Source organism: Oreochromis niloticus, linkage group LG11 (genome assembly GCF_001858045.2).
Source record: "Oreochromis niloticus isolate F11D_XX linkage group LG11, O_niloticus_UMD_NMBU, whole genome shotgun sequence".
NCBI classification, from domain to species: Eukaryota; Metazoa; Chordata; class Actinopteri; order Cichliformes; family Cichlidae; genus Oreochromis; species Oreochromis niloticus.
In genome coordinates this window covers 30,187,562-30,200,678 of record NC_031976.2, presented here as the reverse complement: position 1 = coordinate 30,200,678, position 13,117 = coordinate 30,187,562, and the positions used below count along the sequence as shown (strand labels likewise).

Sequence of the window (13,117 nt, the reverse complement as noted above, 5' to 3'; positions counted from 1 at the left end):
CCATGCAGACCGGGGGAGAACATGCACAGGAAGGCCCCAGCTGCCTGGTGTATTTGAACCCAGCAGATTCTTGCAGTGAAGCAACCACTGTGTAAGTAAGTTCAGTTTTCTATTCATGTATATAAGCGATTAGTCTCAGATGGCTCAATTTGAATAAAATAAAGTTTCTGAAACATTTAGCTTTATCTGTCCTTTATCTTTGGGTTCAAATGCGGAATAAAAAACACAAACGCTGTGAATATTTTTCCTTTGAGGAGCAGTCACACATCACATTTTATTGCTCTGCACTTAGTGACAGTTACAGTACTGTGCAAAACTCTCAGGTCACCCCCCATTTCTGTATATTTAGCTTCCCAGGACTCAGACTTTCCTGTATTTTTTCTAACTTTTGTACAGTACTGTAAGTCCATAAGTATTTTGAGAATAACACACACTCTGCATACTGTCACAGCGCTTTTAAACTGAGCACTTAAGATGTGTCTGAAATTGCAGACTTGTAGCTTTAATTTAACAGGTTTTAACAAAACTGTTGCATTAACTGTTTATGTATTACATCTACACTAAATCAGTCATTGATAACAAAGAAGTCTCATACAAGTGTTAAAATCACTACATATATTTAAAATCACATTGGCCTGTTCTAATACTTTTAAGCCTCTGAAAACTGGAGACAAACACTGATAACAAACACTCTGGTGCCCTCTAGTGGTGGCAACACCGTGATGCTTCCACTTTAAATCAGACTGAAAAAAGGAGTCCAAATAAGTGACACAAACTCAAACTTTTTTCTGTAGGTCAACTTGTCTATTTAATATATAAAATACGGTAAAACATACGCAAAAAGGGGAGGGTAAGAGGGGACCAATGGATACTTTGGTACAATAACAAACACTTTTTTTTGTAAAAGCAGTATAGAATTTGTAATAACATATCAGTGCATACTTTATTTATGAAAATATACACAAATTGTATATCATTCTCCAAAAACAACAAAAAAAAATTCTTTACAACAAAAAAGCAGACTAGCCGAACACAATATATTAGCTATAATTTATTTAAACTTTTTTTTTCTTTGATTTCACTTTTTTTCTTTTAATGTAATCCTGTGTGATGTGTTTTTGTGTCAATATTACATTTTATTTCCTATAACATGATTCACACTTCTGTTGTTTTGAAACGCCCATGCATTGACATAATTGTGTCTGGTCAGAAATAAGTTAGACGTGTCACGCTGCCCCACCCCCTTTAGACTCAAGAGGTTTGTACATTGGACTCAAAGTTTTGCAGCATTGAAGCGATTTGTCGACTTAATCAGCGCCTCCATCCACAGCCACACGTGGAAACTAATATCACTACTCGTGTGTTGCTTGTTACATGTCATAAAAATCGTGCAACATTAGTAACACCCTTGTTGAAGAAGAAAGAAAAATCCCAAAAAATGAAAACAAAAATATATTTATAGAATATTCTTATATAATAAAATAAAATTCCAAAGAAAACAAGAGACCTATCCTACACAAAAAAACAAAAAACAAAAACAACAAAAAAGAACGAAAATGCAGAAATCTATATCATCATGACAGCTACTATCAGTGTGGCTGTGCTAATGATGATAATTATAATAATAACAATAATATCAATTGTCAGAGAACAATTAAAAACAGACTGTCACCAGCACAAATTAACACTGGAAAGTGAGTGAGACTTCTAAACATCATTGTACAGGAGCATGTATCTCTTTTCAGGGGGGGATGCAAGTTAACGGCTTCTCAGCACGATTGTCTGTTGTGTGATTACAGCGACCCCTAGTGTTGTTCTAAAGAACATGTCAGGGCTTCACGAGGGCTCTCACCTGCCTGCTCACAAACAATCTCATTTCTTGGACGAAACATATAAACTTGCAGACTTTTTTTGTTTCTTTTTATTTTTTTGTTCGAAGCTCAGGGCACAACAGTCTTAACAGTCAAAGTGTTTACACTCTGGGGATTTATGTTAACTCTGCCAAGCACTCAGAAAAGCAATATTGACACTCAGACTTGTCACAGAGGATGAATGTGTGTGTGTGTGTGTGTGTGTGTGTGTGTGTGTGTGTGTGTGTGTGTGTGTGTGAGTTTGTGTGTGTGAGAGAGTGAGTGAGTGACAGACGGAGAAAAAGGAAATGAGAAATCACTGATGAACTGAAGGGCGGATGATGGCAGTAGTGTGTGAGATGAAGCTGCAAGCCGAATAGAGTCGGGAGAGAGGGGGTGGTGGTTGTGTTTCTCATGGAAATGACCCCAAAATAATTTGACTCGTCATTTCAGCGCTGACACCCGTTATATGGACGGAGTGAACAGAAGAGGAGTGTGTAATGAAATGTGTGCGTGTGTGTTTGTTTGTCTGTGTGTGTGTGAGATTAAGCTTCCAGAGAGGAGGGAAAAAAAAAAAAACAAACCGAGTGAGTGATAGGGGTGAGAGAGAGGTGACGAGGGCCTGCCCATGAGAAGGATGTGGTGGCTGGATGCGGTAAAACCTAAAGTCGACAAGTCTGCGTTGGATTTGGGAGGTAGTCATTAAAAGATCAAGAGTCATTCTGAAACCTCCGGCTAAGCGACGAACGACACCCAAATGCCAGTGCTTTTAACAAGCAAATGGACGGAGGCTGAGAGTGCTTTTAGGAAAAATAAATACATGAATTTGCACTTTTGACCACCACGTTTAAAAGAAAAAAAACCTAAATCAACCGTTGCCACCTTTATAGAGTAGAAAATTACATCCTTCACTTCTCTTTTCCTTCATAGTCTTCTTAAACTCTCCATAATATAAAACTGCAGCCAACCAGTGACAGGCGAAGGAGAGATCCTTTTAAATATAGAAACATGGCTTTTAATTGGAGGAAAAGGTAAATCTCTAAAAGGAGAAGAAAAAAAGAGGGATCAGGGAAATCCTTGGCTTGCTTAATCATAAACTATCTATATGTATGTATTCTAGAGTTTGACTGATATGGTGGTAGTGGATAATACTCTTTTGCATTTCTGCAATCAAGTTGCACAAAATACCCAATATTTGGCAGTCGCTGCACGAGGAAAAATTCCAGTAAAAGTTTAATTTAGCTAAATGATACAATGGGAATTGCAGTTTTTTTACTAATCTTTAGTTTTTAGCAGTTTTCAAATAAATGCTTCCATAAAAGATTCATTTGAAAGATGAAACTACATCAGCAATGACTTTGAAAGATTGACAAATAGTAACTGAATTTGAAGTAGACAGTGCTACACAGTGAAAGTATAAGTGAAAGTTATGTTCCAATTTTTATACAACTTATCTCTTCTAAAAAAAAAAAAATAAAAAAATAAAAAATTGTAAACAACTCCTTAAATTGGACTTATTATCCTTTTCCTTGCTTTCTATCCAACGAATGCAGCTCGTATTAAACATGTCCAATCCTTTCAGCCCTAAATATTCAATTTTTGTTTTCTACTCTTGGTTCTTTACAAAGCCAGTTGCAGTTGCAGTCATTTGAGACACACAGCACTGGTCATGGCCACCTACCTGCTATTCCAAGTCTTTTTCTTGTGAGGGGCAGGCAATTAGAAAATAAAAAGTAGTTGGCTTAAAGGGAGAGGGAAGGCTGCTTTCACAGAGTTGATAAACTGAGGGCCTGCAAAAAAGATATATAGGATTTATTTGAACTGTGAGTCATGCAAAGCTACCCTGATAAAGTTTAAGTTTGAAAATCTGGAGCTGGAAATGGGAATAACAAGTCTCATTTAAAAAACTGCTTCAATTTATTTACCAATTTATTAACTTAATATATTTAATATTGCAATTAATGAATTATTAATTTAATTAACTAAATTACTCCAATTAGGCAACCAGACTGAGACCCTTACTATAGCTTGTATATTACTTAAATTAAACTACATCAAAAGAGAATTTTGAGAAATAAATAAAAATTGCAATATGTTACATGTACCTGCCATTTTTAGGTTGTTATCCAGCCAAAAACATCAGTCTAACTCTAGTGTGTGCGTGCTGTGCGTGCGTGTCAGAGGTGGGAGTTAAGGTAAAGTGCCCTCCATCAGCGACAGAGTCCTAATCATTGCTCACTCTAAACAGTCCGAGTCACCACGGCTACGTCTTCCCTTCCTGCCTCTACAACACCCTCTCTGGGCTCGTCCACATATTACACTTTATATACACACATAAATAATAATAATATAAAAGAGACAGATCCACTGAGAATCAATGTTTGTTTGTTTTTGTTTTTTTTTTTCCACTTCCTTAAGGGATATCCTGCCGAATATATAGTTTATATATACAATCCCTGTCGTCTGGTGTAGTCTCTTGCCCCAGATGCAGAGCTGCCCTTGCTACCGCCTGAAGCTGTTTAAATATATACTTGAATATGATTTATTTTTTAACCTTCAAAAGAAAAAAAAACCTTATCCCTGTCACACAAAAGCCACAAAGGTTACAGATTGCTTATATACATGGTACCTCACGATTCTCCTCTTTGAACATCAGCTATCTATTCAAAACATGAATTGCTCACAAAAATAATTTCACCTGTGTGCGTTGCAGGTGTGTGTTCAAGGATGAAATTGAAAATGAAGATTTATCCAAATTTACTTCGTTTAAAAAAAAAAAAAAAAAAAAAAAAGCAATAAAGAAAACACAACCAGTTGAGGTAACAAACCCGTATACACACACACGCACACACACAAACCAAACACACACCTTTCTCAGCATCTGTAGTTGACACGATGTGGGCGAAACGAGGAGAATCTGCGTCATGTGTCGTTGAGCTGTGGCAGCTCGTCCCTGATTCAAAGAAAAGCAGTCTTTTACCTCGGCAACAAATCACGTTCCTCGTTTTACAGCTGGTCTGCGTGGTTCTGATTAAATAAAGACCCCTGGTGGTCGCCATTCTTGTAGAGGACCAAATGCCGGCCATGTTGACGGAGCCGCCGACTTGACTGAGAAGGGAGGCAAGTTATTCTTTTAGTGTCTTCATATTCAAAATGAATCCAAACTCTAAATGTCAACAGTCAAGACTGAGGGACAAAACTCCACGCTTAAAAAAAAGAAGAAGAAAAAAAAAAAAGAGCACAGCTGCTCCTCTTAGAAAACAAACAAAAATCTAGAGTGATAGCAATACAACTGTGGATGGGCGGATGTGTACATCGATGTGGACTCGTTTTGTGGCACCGTTTTAATACAGCGCTGTCATATTTGATCAAAACCTACTGTGGATAAACAGACAGTAAAGATATGAAGGTGAGAGATTGCCACCAGCCGTGAATCATGGCAGGGGCATGCTGGGAAACCAAGTCTGGCTTGTCTGCTTTTCCAGAAACTGTCAAGAAGTCCATGTGACCAAATTTAATCAGGCCACAGTTCCTAACCACTGTAGCCTGATTACAAACTCATTCACTTCTATCCGAATCCAGCTGAATGATGTCCAGCATGGTCTTTTTTTTGATAAATAATTCCTGGTCTTGTTGGGTTTGGTGTATGTCAGTGAGAACACATTACAGTTCAAACGTGAATGCACATTGCCATACGAGTGAGTGTCCACGTGTGCGAGTATGCTAGCATGCTTGTGTTGTGTATGTATCCATGTGAGGTTTACTGTGTAGACAGCAGGTTACTGGGTTGGTGGTGGGTGGTTTTTGTCTGTGCGTATGCAATGTGGATATTGGGGCTGCTGGAGCTGGTGGGGCATGTACACAATCCACAAGTACACATCTCCATCCTCCATCTGTCCATCGATCCGTTTATGTGACCCAGGTGTCCAGTCTCATTCTCTTGACGTTGGTCCCATCCTGTTCTTGAGGCTCTGCTGATGAGGGCCGCAGAAGGACCATGGTGGGCTGCTGGGCTCCGGCGCCGACCTGGTGGTGAAAGTCCAGACCCCCGCCTCGACCCTGGGTGCCATCGTCTCGGTCGCTGCCTTCATATGAGCTGCCGTTGCTGCTGAGACTGTCAACAGGTGAGCGGCCTTGGCCTCCCGCTTCAAGACGCAGAGTACCAGGGTAGGCGATGGACACCAGACCTTGTCCCTGGAGTTGACTCTGGCCCACTCCACCTCCAGCCACCCCACTGGTGGAGATGGGAGTGCTGCGGTCACGATTTGGTGAGACTGGTTCGGACTTGATGTTGACGTTGGGGTTTGTGTTGACTGTCAGCGCGGCACCCTGTACTCCCACTTGCCTGGAGAAACAGCGGGTAGAAGAAGAAAGAAAAGAACAAGAAGAATTATGTCAGTATGAAACTACACAACTACACGTATTATCCATCAAAAGTACATGAGAACAGATCTTCATTAGACAAAGGTTTGCAGGGATGGAACACAGAGCTCAGCCAATACTGTAAAAGAATGGTCGCTTTAAAATGAATGGATCAAAGAATTCAGTAAACATATGCTGGACTTGTAAAATGAAAAGCAGGATCTTCAAGCAAAAGGCACCCAGGTAACACTATACACTCGGAACATGAAGGCTTGTGTGGACTTAAGCACATGGAGAACAAAGACACAAAGAACAGATAAGGCTACATTTAAGCAAATTCTGTAAGCCATGCAGCTGAAAAACTCGGATATTAGTTTTGATCCCTTAAGGTCTACAGCTGAACATCATACTGGAGTATCAAAAAAGATACTCAAGTCATCGTTCAGTGGATGCAAGTAGCTAAACAAGAACAACTGCATTTTGTATTTGCTCAGTTTATATCTTTGTTTGTGATACAACAGCTATTAAAGGGCCTAAAGAAAATGTTTCCCAAAATAAATGAAAGAATGACACATCACACATTTTGAAGGGTTTAAATATGATAAGAAGTAGTACAGAAATCAAATATATTTTAGTTGTTGTTTGCTAAAATTATGTTTATTAAAAAAACCTGGGAAAATCTGTTGCAGTGTAAAAATATAAAAATGTTGGAATTTAATTGTTCCTACACTTCTATTTCAAAGTTATATTTTGTCTTTGCTGTACTTTGTATTTTATTCTTATGGGAAAATTTTAGGCACACTAAGGAGCAGTGCTAACCAAGACTACAATTAACACACAACCTCTAAGGCTTTTGGTTCGGGGTACTGGTCTTGTTTTTACACTATACTGTTATACTATCCTGTCATACTTGATCTGGTAAGATTGCTTTCCTCCATGCCGGGGCCACTTCCACAGCTCTTTAATGAGCAAATCTCCCTTTGTGCTTGTGGATTTTTATCTCCATCTGTCCATTTTTTCTGCCAGGTGCGCCCCTGATTCCTTCTCAGAAAGCAACTAACTTTTAGTTTCCCTTGTACTCAAAAGAGCATCTTTTTCACAAGGTCACAAATTACGCATCCTCCACTCTTCTATTCTGTTTTCGTGTGCAAGGTCACTGCCATGTTCGTTTTTAGCTGCACATGCCACAGAGCATCTTTCCCGGCTGATACGGACCATGCTATGAGAGCGGCATCGGTGTTATATTCAAATAGACAACTAAAGCAGCAGCGTGATCTTCCTTCTTTACTGGCCTTTTTTCATGACATCCATAATTTTTTTTAGCATTAAAACCAAAATTTGTCTTGTGCTGTTTGTTTCCCCTGGAACATTTTAACATTATGTCACATTTGATTTGACTTGATTATTATTATTATTATTGTTAAACCTCCAAGCAGCGCCAACCAAGAGTGTCACAGTAGAGTAGAAATTATGCTCTATTGTTATATATTATAAATTGTATACACTTGGTGTTTCGTACACACGTGAAATGTTCACAGGTTTTCAAATGAACCAATCCACACCTAACTCCTTGACTGCGCTGCTCTAGAGATAATTTTGCACACGTGCCCTAAGATCCTCAGGACAATTATATGCCAAAAAGCTTTCGTCTTTGTCACCGTCTCTGCTTCTACCTGCCAAAACTCTTTGATCAGCCCCACCTCACCCTCCTCCGCTGGCTGGAGGCTGAGTCGAACCTGTCACTGTGGCTGACACCGACTGTTGACGCTGCGCTGTGGCTCGCTCCTTTTAACGGCGTCGACATGATTTTTTGGATTGGGCTCGTTCTATCTTTCCCTCTCCTCCAGCTTGACATGGTAGATCTGAATTTGAAGCTCCCAATTACTGCGTTTCGCCCCTTGGGTGTGTTCTAATATGTCATATCATGAGCCATCTGCACCACTGTATCTCTAATATTCCCTCAATTACTGGCAGACTGAGAGGGGAATTTAAGATAGGACTCCTCCAGGCGATCTGGGTCCGTGGCACTCAAATGTGCTCGCTGTCTTCCTCTGTCTGACACACACTTAAAGTTGTGCACTCTTCCTGCCTTACATAAAAATGCTCCTTCCCTCCTGTACTGTCTCACAAACACACCTACACACACACACACACACACACACACACACACACACACACCCACACACACAAATCCCTCGGTAGGACGATGCTCACGCCGTCTCTCTCGTACCCACTTCATCAAACCTGCGTGTCGTGGCTCGGGACGGTACAGGTAGATGGATGATGGTGCCACAGGGGTGCCGTTGCTATGGCGAGTGAAAACGGCTGAGTCAACAGTCCAGTGACAGTGATGAAGGCGAGAGCGGCAGGCTACCCCCCGAGCACTAACAACACGGTGAGCACAGCCAGAAGCAGACACTTGGTTACAGTGCGGTTTGGTGAGCTGCAGCCATGTTTCCCAAAATGCTCTGCTTTTCTCAGGATGAGAATTGGGGAGGGGAAAAAAGTTCGTCTTTTCAAGAATTTTAACTCCAGACTGTTGACCTGTACACTATCACTGAAATACTATATCATGGGGATGCCTACTCATCAGCTCAGCAGGAGCCTTTCCAGGGCTGAGAAATTAGCCCCGATGATGTAACAGTGATGCTATCAGTATTACTTTGGCTTAACAGAAACATTTTGCAAACTGAAGTACAGAACGAAGGAATAAACAGGTACTGGCACAGCTGGCCATGACTGTTTCTTGACTATTACTTTTTAGTTCAGGTTTCTAAATGGTGTTCTGCTGAGGATGTCCATTACTGGATATCTGCATGATATAACATCCTGCTGACAGCTCATTATCCAAGCTCAGTTAGTAATTGCAAGCAGTTCCTTGGTCAGATTAGTTAAACCATCTTGGTGGTACATTAAAAACAAAGGAAATATTATCTGCTTGACGCTATGATACTTTTGTTTCTTTCTTACTACTAACCACTGCTGTTTTGGAGTTAAAGTACCAAAAGGTTCCTTTGTGAAGCAGATATTTTGGGAAAGCAGCATGCTGCAGCTGTGTGGCTTAAGTGTAAAGAGTACTATACCAGCAGAGGCCCTCCTCCCTACCAAAGAGCAAGTTGGGCTGAGAAGCCAAGCTGTGGAGGGAGGTGGAAAAAGAGACAAGCAAGTTTTAAAAAGCTAAAACAGCAGGGGAACAGTGGGACGGAGGCCAGTCATGGTCAATCCAGACACGCTTACGACAAAAAACAAAGGGCCTTAACAGCTGCTTTGGTCAGGCTGGGATGTTGTTAGAGGCAGAGTCGTGAACAGCAAGAAGTGCTTAAGCCTGTGCTGAGAAAATGTGATCACCATCCACATGCAAAGCACTTTTACAGTCACTTTCAGTAAAACTGAAATGGTTGAGTTTCCTAAAATGGGATCAGACAAATTGGCAATCTGTAGTACAAACTCTCCTTAAAGAATATACCACTAATTTTCAGTGTAGTTTCCAGAGACCTTTATATTTACAAAGTCATTTTTGAAATTCTATTCTTCTTTAACTTTCTTTTGCCTCTGTGTCAGTTGTGAAATTGTAATAAATTAATACTAATTAGTCTGTTTATTAAAGTCTGCTTATTAAAGCTGAGTCCACGTGGTGCCAAAAATCAGCTTGCTGTTGCTAAATAAAGACTTCTGAGCCCCATAAAGTAATTCTGCAATTTAACAATCTAACCTGTGACCATCTCAAATAAATGTAATGGATAAATAAACAAATTACCCACACGGCACACACTTAATAGAACTAAAATTGTATTTTTATCGTACAGGTAGAGGGATGTATAATGAATCCCCCGTGGTTTCTAATCTAGGGTTTGAGAAAATACTGATTCCCACCAGGAGGTTTAACTGCTCAGCCTCTGACAGCATGTACGCACCATGCCCTGCCAACAACAGAGTGTCCTCTTAGCAATTTATCAGAGTGTGCACCGTCTCCAAAAGTTCTTCCTTTTTTTTCAGTTTGTGTTCACGAGTTAGGAAACAAGTATGACGAAAAAAGAAATGCTGGGCACAGAAAAAGAGTAAGAAACCAATAAAAGATTTTTTTAAGCTCCATACTGATTGATTAGTAGCTATGTACATTAAAACATCACTTGTGTACTAGCAAACAGCCACCCCTGAAAGTGGGTCTGTTTGTTTCCTGTGAATGTCCCAAACGGAGGCTGTGCCTGCTGATAACACATCGACTCAGTGAGGAAACAAACCATAGTGACGTGTCATGCAAAACCAGTATGCAGAGACCACTTCTGCATAAACACCCAGACAAGCTGAATGCAAGGCTGCGCAGTGAGGGGATTTAGGGGGCAGCCATGACATTAACATTTAGATTAGGAAGTCAGGGCGAAGATGAGAGTCAACAGGTGTACACCAAATTAACTGAGCCTGACCAGGAAAGCAGGAAATAAGCAGAATGACAGAACTAGTGGAAGAAGGGATGATTAAAACGAGGGAAATGGAGAGAGTAAGTTGACAGGAATCATTTCCTTGTGAAGCCTGTGGTGAGGGAAAGTGTGGCCGACAGCGAAGGCGAGGCTCGCAGCCAAGCTGTCAATCACCATTTGATTGGAGGAGCTTGTTTGCTCGCTGTGAGGCTGCGGTGTGATGAAATCAGAAACAAAGCAGAGCAGTCTGGACTGCAGAAGAGCCCACGTCTGCTCATGCTGTCCTTAGGAAGGCACGATTTTCCGTTTTGCCGAGAGAACAGTTTGGCGAGCTGGGAAAGCGTCCCACATTTTCTGTGGTGCTTGCTTGTTTTCAGTGGCAATGATTCTGTTATTCTGATCCCACACACAACACTGTAAACCCGCCTGGTGTCAATTCCAGTGTCACACCTGAGGTTGCTGAAACTCTGTCAGTCAGCATCTGGGCGGCATGATTATGCAGAAAATGGGAGATCCTGCTTATTTAGTAAAATGGTGACTATTTTTCGTGTTTTGAGGAATGTCTTGGTTATTTTATTCTGAAAGAAATCCTTTGTTAGATTAGCTCAAAAAGTGATGAAACATGGCGATCAAACAATTAAGGAATAGAGCAAGCAAAAACGCCAACTTTCAACAGTTCCATGAGCTCAAACGTAAAACTTCCTGCTCCTTCTGTTTCTTTTCTTTTTGCAAATACTTGAACATACTGATCACTTTGAGCTTGTATCTTCCTACAAAATTCCTGAAAATCATTAGTATGTTAAGAATAATCTTGATATGAAAAATGCTCCATATTGCTGTTGGTATAAGAAACAGTTGTTGTATTATTACAGCCAACACTCAAGGAAATCACTGCTGGCTGCTTTTTCAGGATCTCCGAGTGGTTCAATTGATTTGTTTGCAGAAGGATTTCATACAATCTGGACTGCCATTTGTTAACATTTACAAGGCGATATGAAGAGTTCTGCTGCATATGAGCTGGTGGTGACTGTTAACTATATGCTGCTTTTTCAAAGATGCTCAACCCCCTGGAGTCACAGCTGTTGTATACACTAACAAACAACCCATTATCATATTTTCCTGGATGATTTTCAGCTTGTCAGACAGAGGAACAAATAACAATCTCTCTCCTGACAGCTAGAATTATTCTAAGTGTCTTTAAAAAAACAAAAAAACAACAAAAAACACATTTCTCTTATTTGTTTTATTTTTAATCTGTTTTGTGATCGAGATTTGAAGCCGCTGTTCAATTCAGATACATACATTTTGAACAAGAGGATAGCAGCACTTTAATGCCCTTGTCATTGTGTATATGAGTATTTTACAGGGACTTAAATATCAACTGGAAATAAACACTTTTTTTTTAAAGAAATAGCTGCACTTGACAGTGATTCTATACCGTCGAGCTCTACATTATTCTTTTAGTCCCACTAGTGTAGGAAATTCAGACCAATGTGTACCTGAGCAGTTCAATCTTCTGTCTGACTGTCAGCTGAGAGTGACAGCTAAATGGCTGAAAAGTAAAATTTTAATGCACTAACAATGCTGGTGGCACAGAGCTGTGCGCTGGTTTTGTGTTAGGAATTGAAAGCAGCACCCAGAGACTACTTCCATTCAAGAACATAGCAAGGTGCTGCTGCTGTCACACTGAAGCTTCTTCCTCTTTGTTGATGACACTTCCAAAGAGCTTCAGATCTAAGCTTTAGGTGGCATAAAAACTCCTAGAACCAGACTAGTCAAATGATAATCTGAGAGGGAAAAAAAGGTGCTTTTGCCTCAGCAGAAGTGAACGAGCAGTGATACACGGAGAGAGCAAAGCAACAGGCATCACATCAAACATACAAATGGAAAGAGAAGACTGGCTGATATTGTGTTTGTCACGTAATTGCATCAATTTTGTATTTCTTTTGGTTATTTTGGTCACAAACTGTCAAGTTATTATAGACTCATAATTCACTGTGGGAGTATAATAATTTGACAGATAAACGCTGTGGCAGAGCACCAGATGCTATCATGTCATTCACCTCAGGTTAGCAGCAAAATTGGAGATGCAGTTAACCATCTCCGCATTCTGTTTCTCTGCACCCCACATGCTGTGGAGAAAAAGGGGGGGAGGGAGGACAAAACAAGAGGCAGTTACAAGCTGCTCCCCCACCCACACATTAACCTAGCAAACCCAGAATGGTCACATTAAGACTTAATTGTACCAACTTCATTTGTAAAGTAGAAATGTAGTTGATTAGATTCAGGTAAAGGTTACATCAGTTCTGCAAGTTTAAAAATAATATGGCAACATTTCACTTTTTAAATCGCTTTCATGGTCTTGCAAAGCACCAACAAAGGGAAGATAGGTAAAAAAAAAAAGCTAACCTCAGTCAGAAGGACTTACAAAGAATGTCTCAATAATGAAAGAAACATACTCCCAAACACAAACACTGAACTCAAAGA

The 13,117-nt window shown here is 40.2% G+C and overlaps 1 protein-coding gene across 9 annotated transcripts in view; it reads right to left on the bottom strand.

Moving 5' to 3' along the window:
• Positions 1–782: 782 nt before the first annotated feature.
• Positions 783–13,117, bottom strand: part of mef2d (myocyte enhancer factor 2d) — a 102,619-nt gene continuing 90,284 nt past the window's right edge. For 6 of the 9 annotated variants that reach the window (XM_025911272.1, XM_025911275.1, XM_025911277.1 and 3 more), the window contains 3 exons: positions 12,694–12,762; positions 9,296–9,346; positions 783–6,195 (listed from right to left, as the gene is read on the bottom strand). In XM_025911272.1, the coding sequence (XP_025767057.1) occupies positions 5,760–6,195; positions 9,296–9,346; positions 12,694–12,762 (556 nt within the window). In that variant the 3' untranslated portion in view covers positions 783–5,759. The remainder of the gene's footprint in view (positions 6,196–9,295; positions 9,347–12,693; positions 12,763–13,117) is intronic. The other 3 variants (XM_005472775.4, XM_003456416.5, XM_005472773.4) reach the window with 2 other exon arrangements.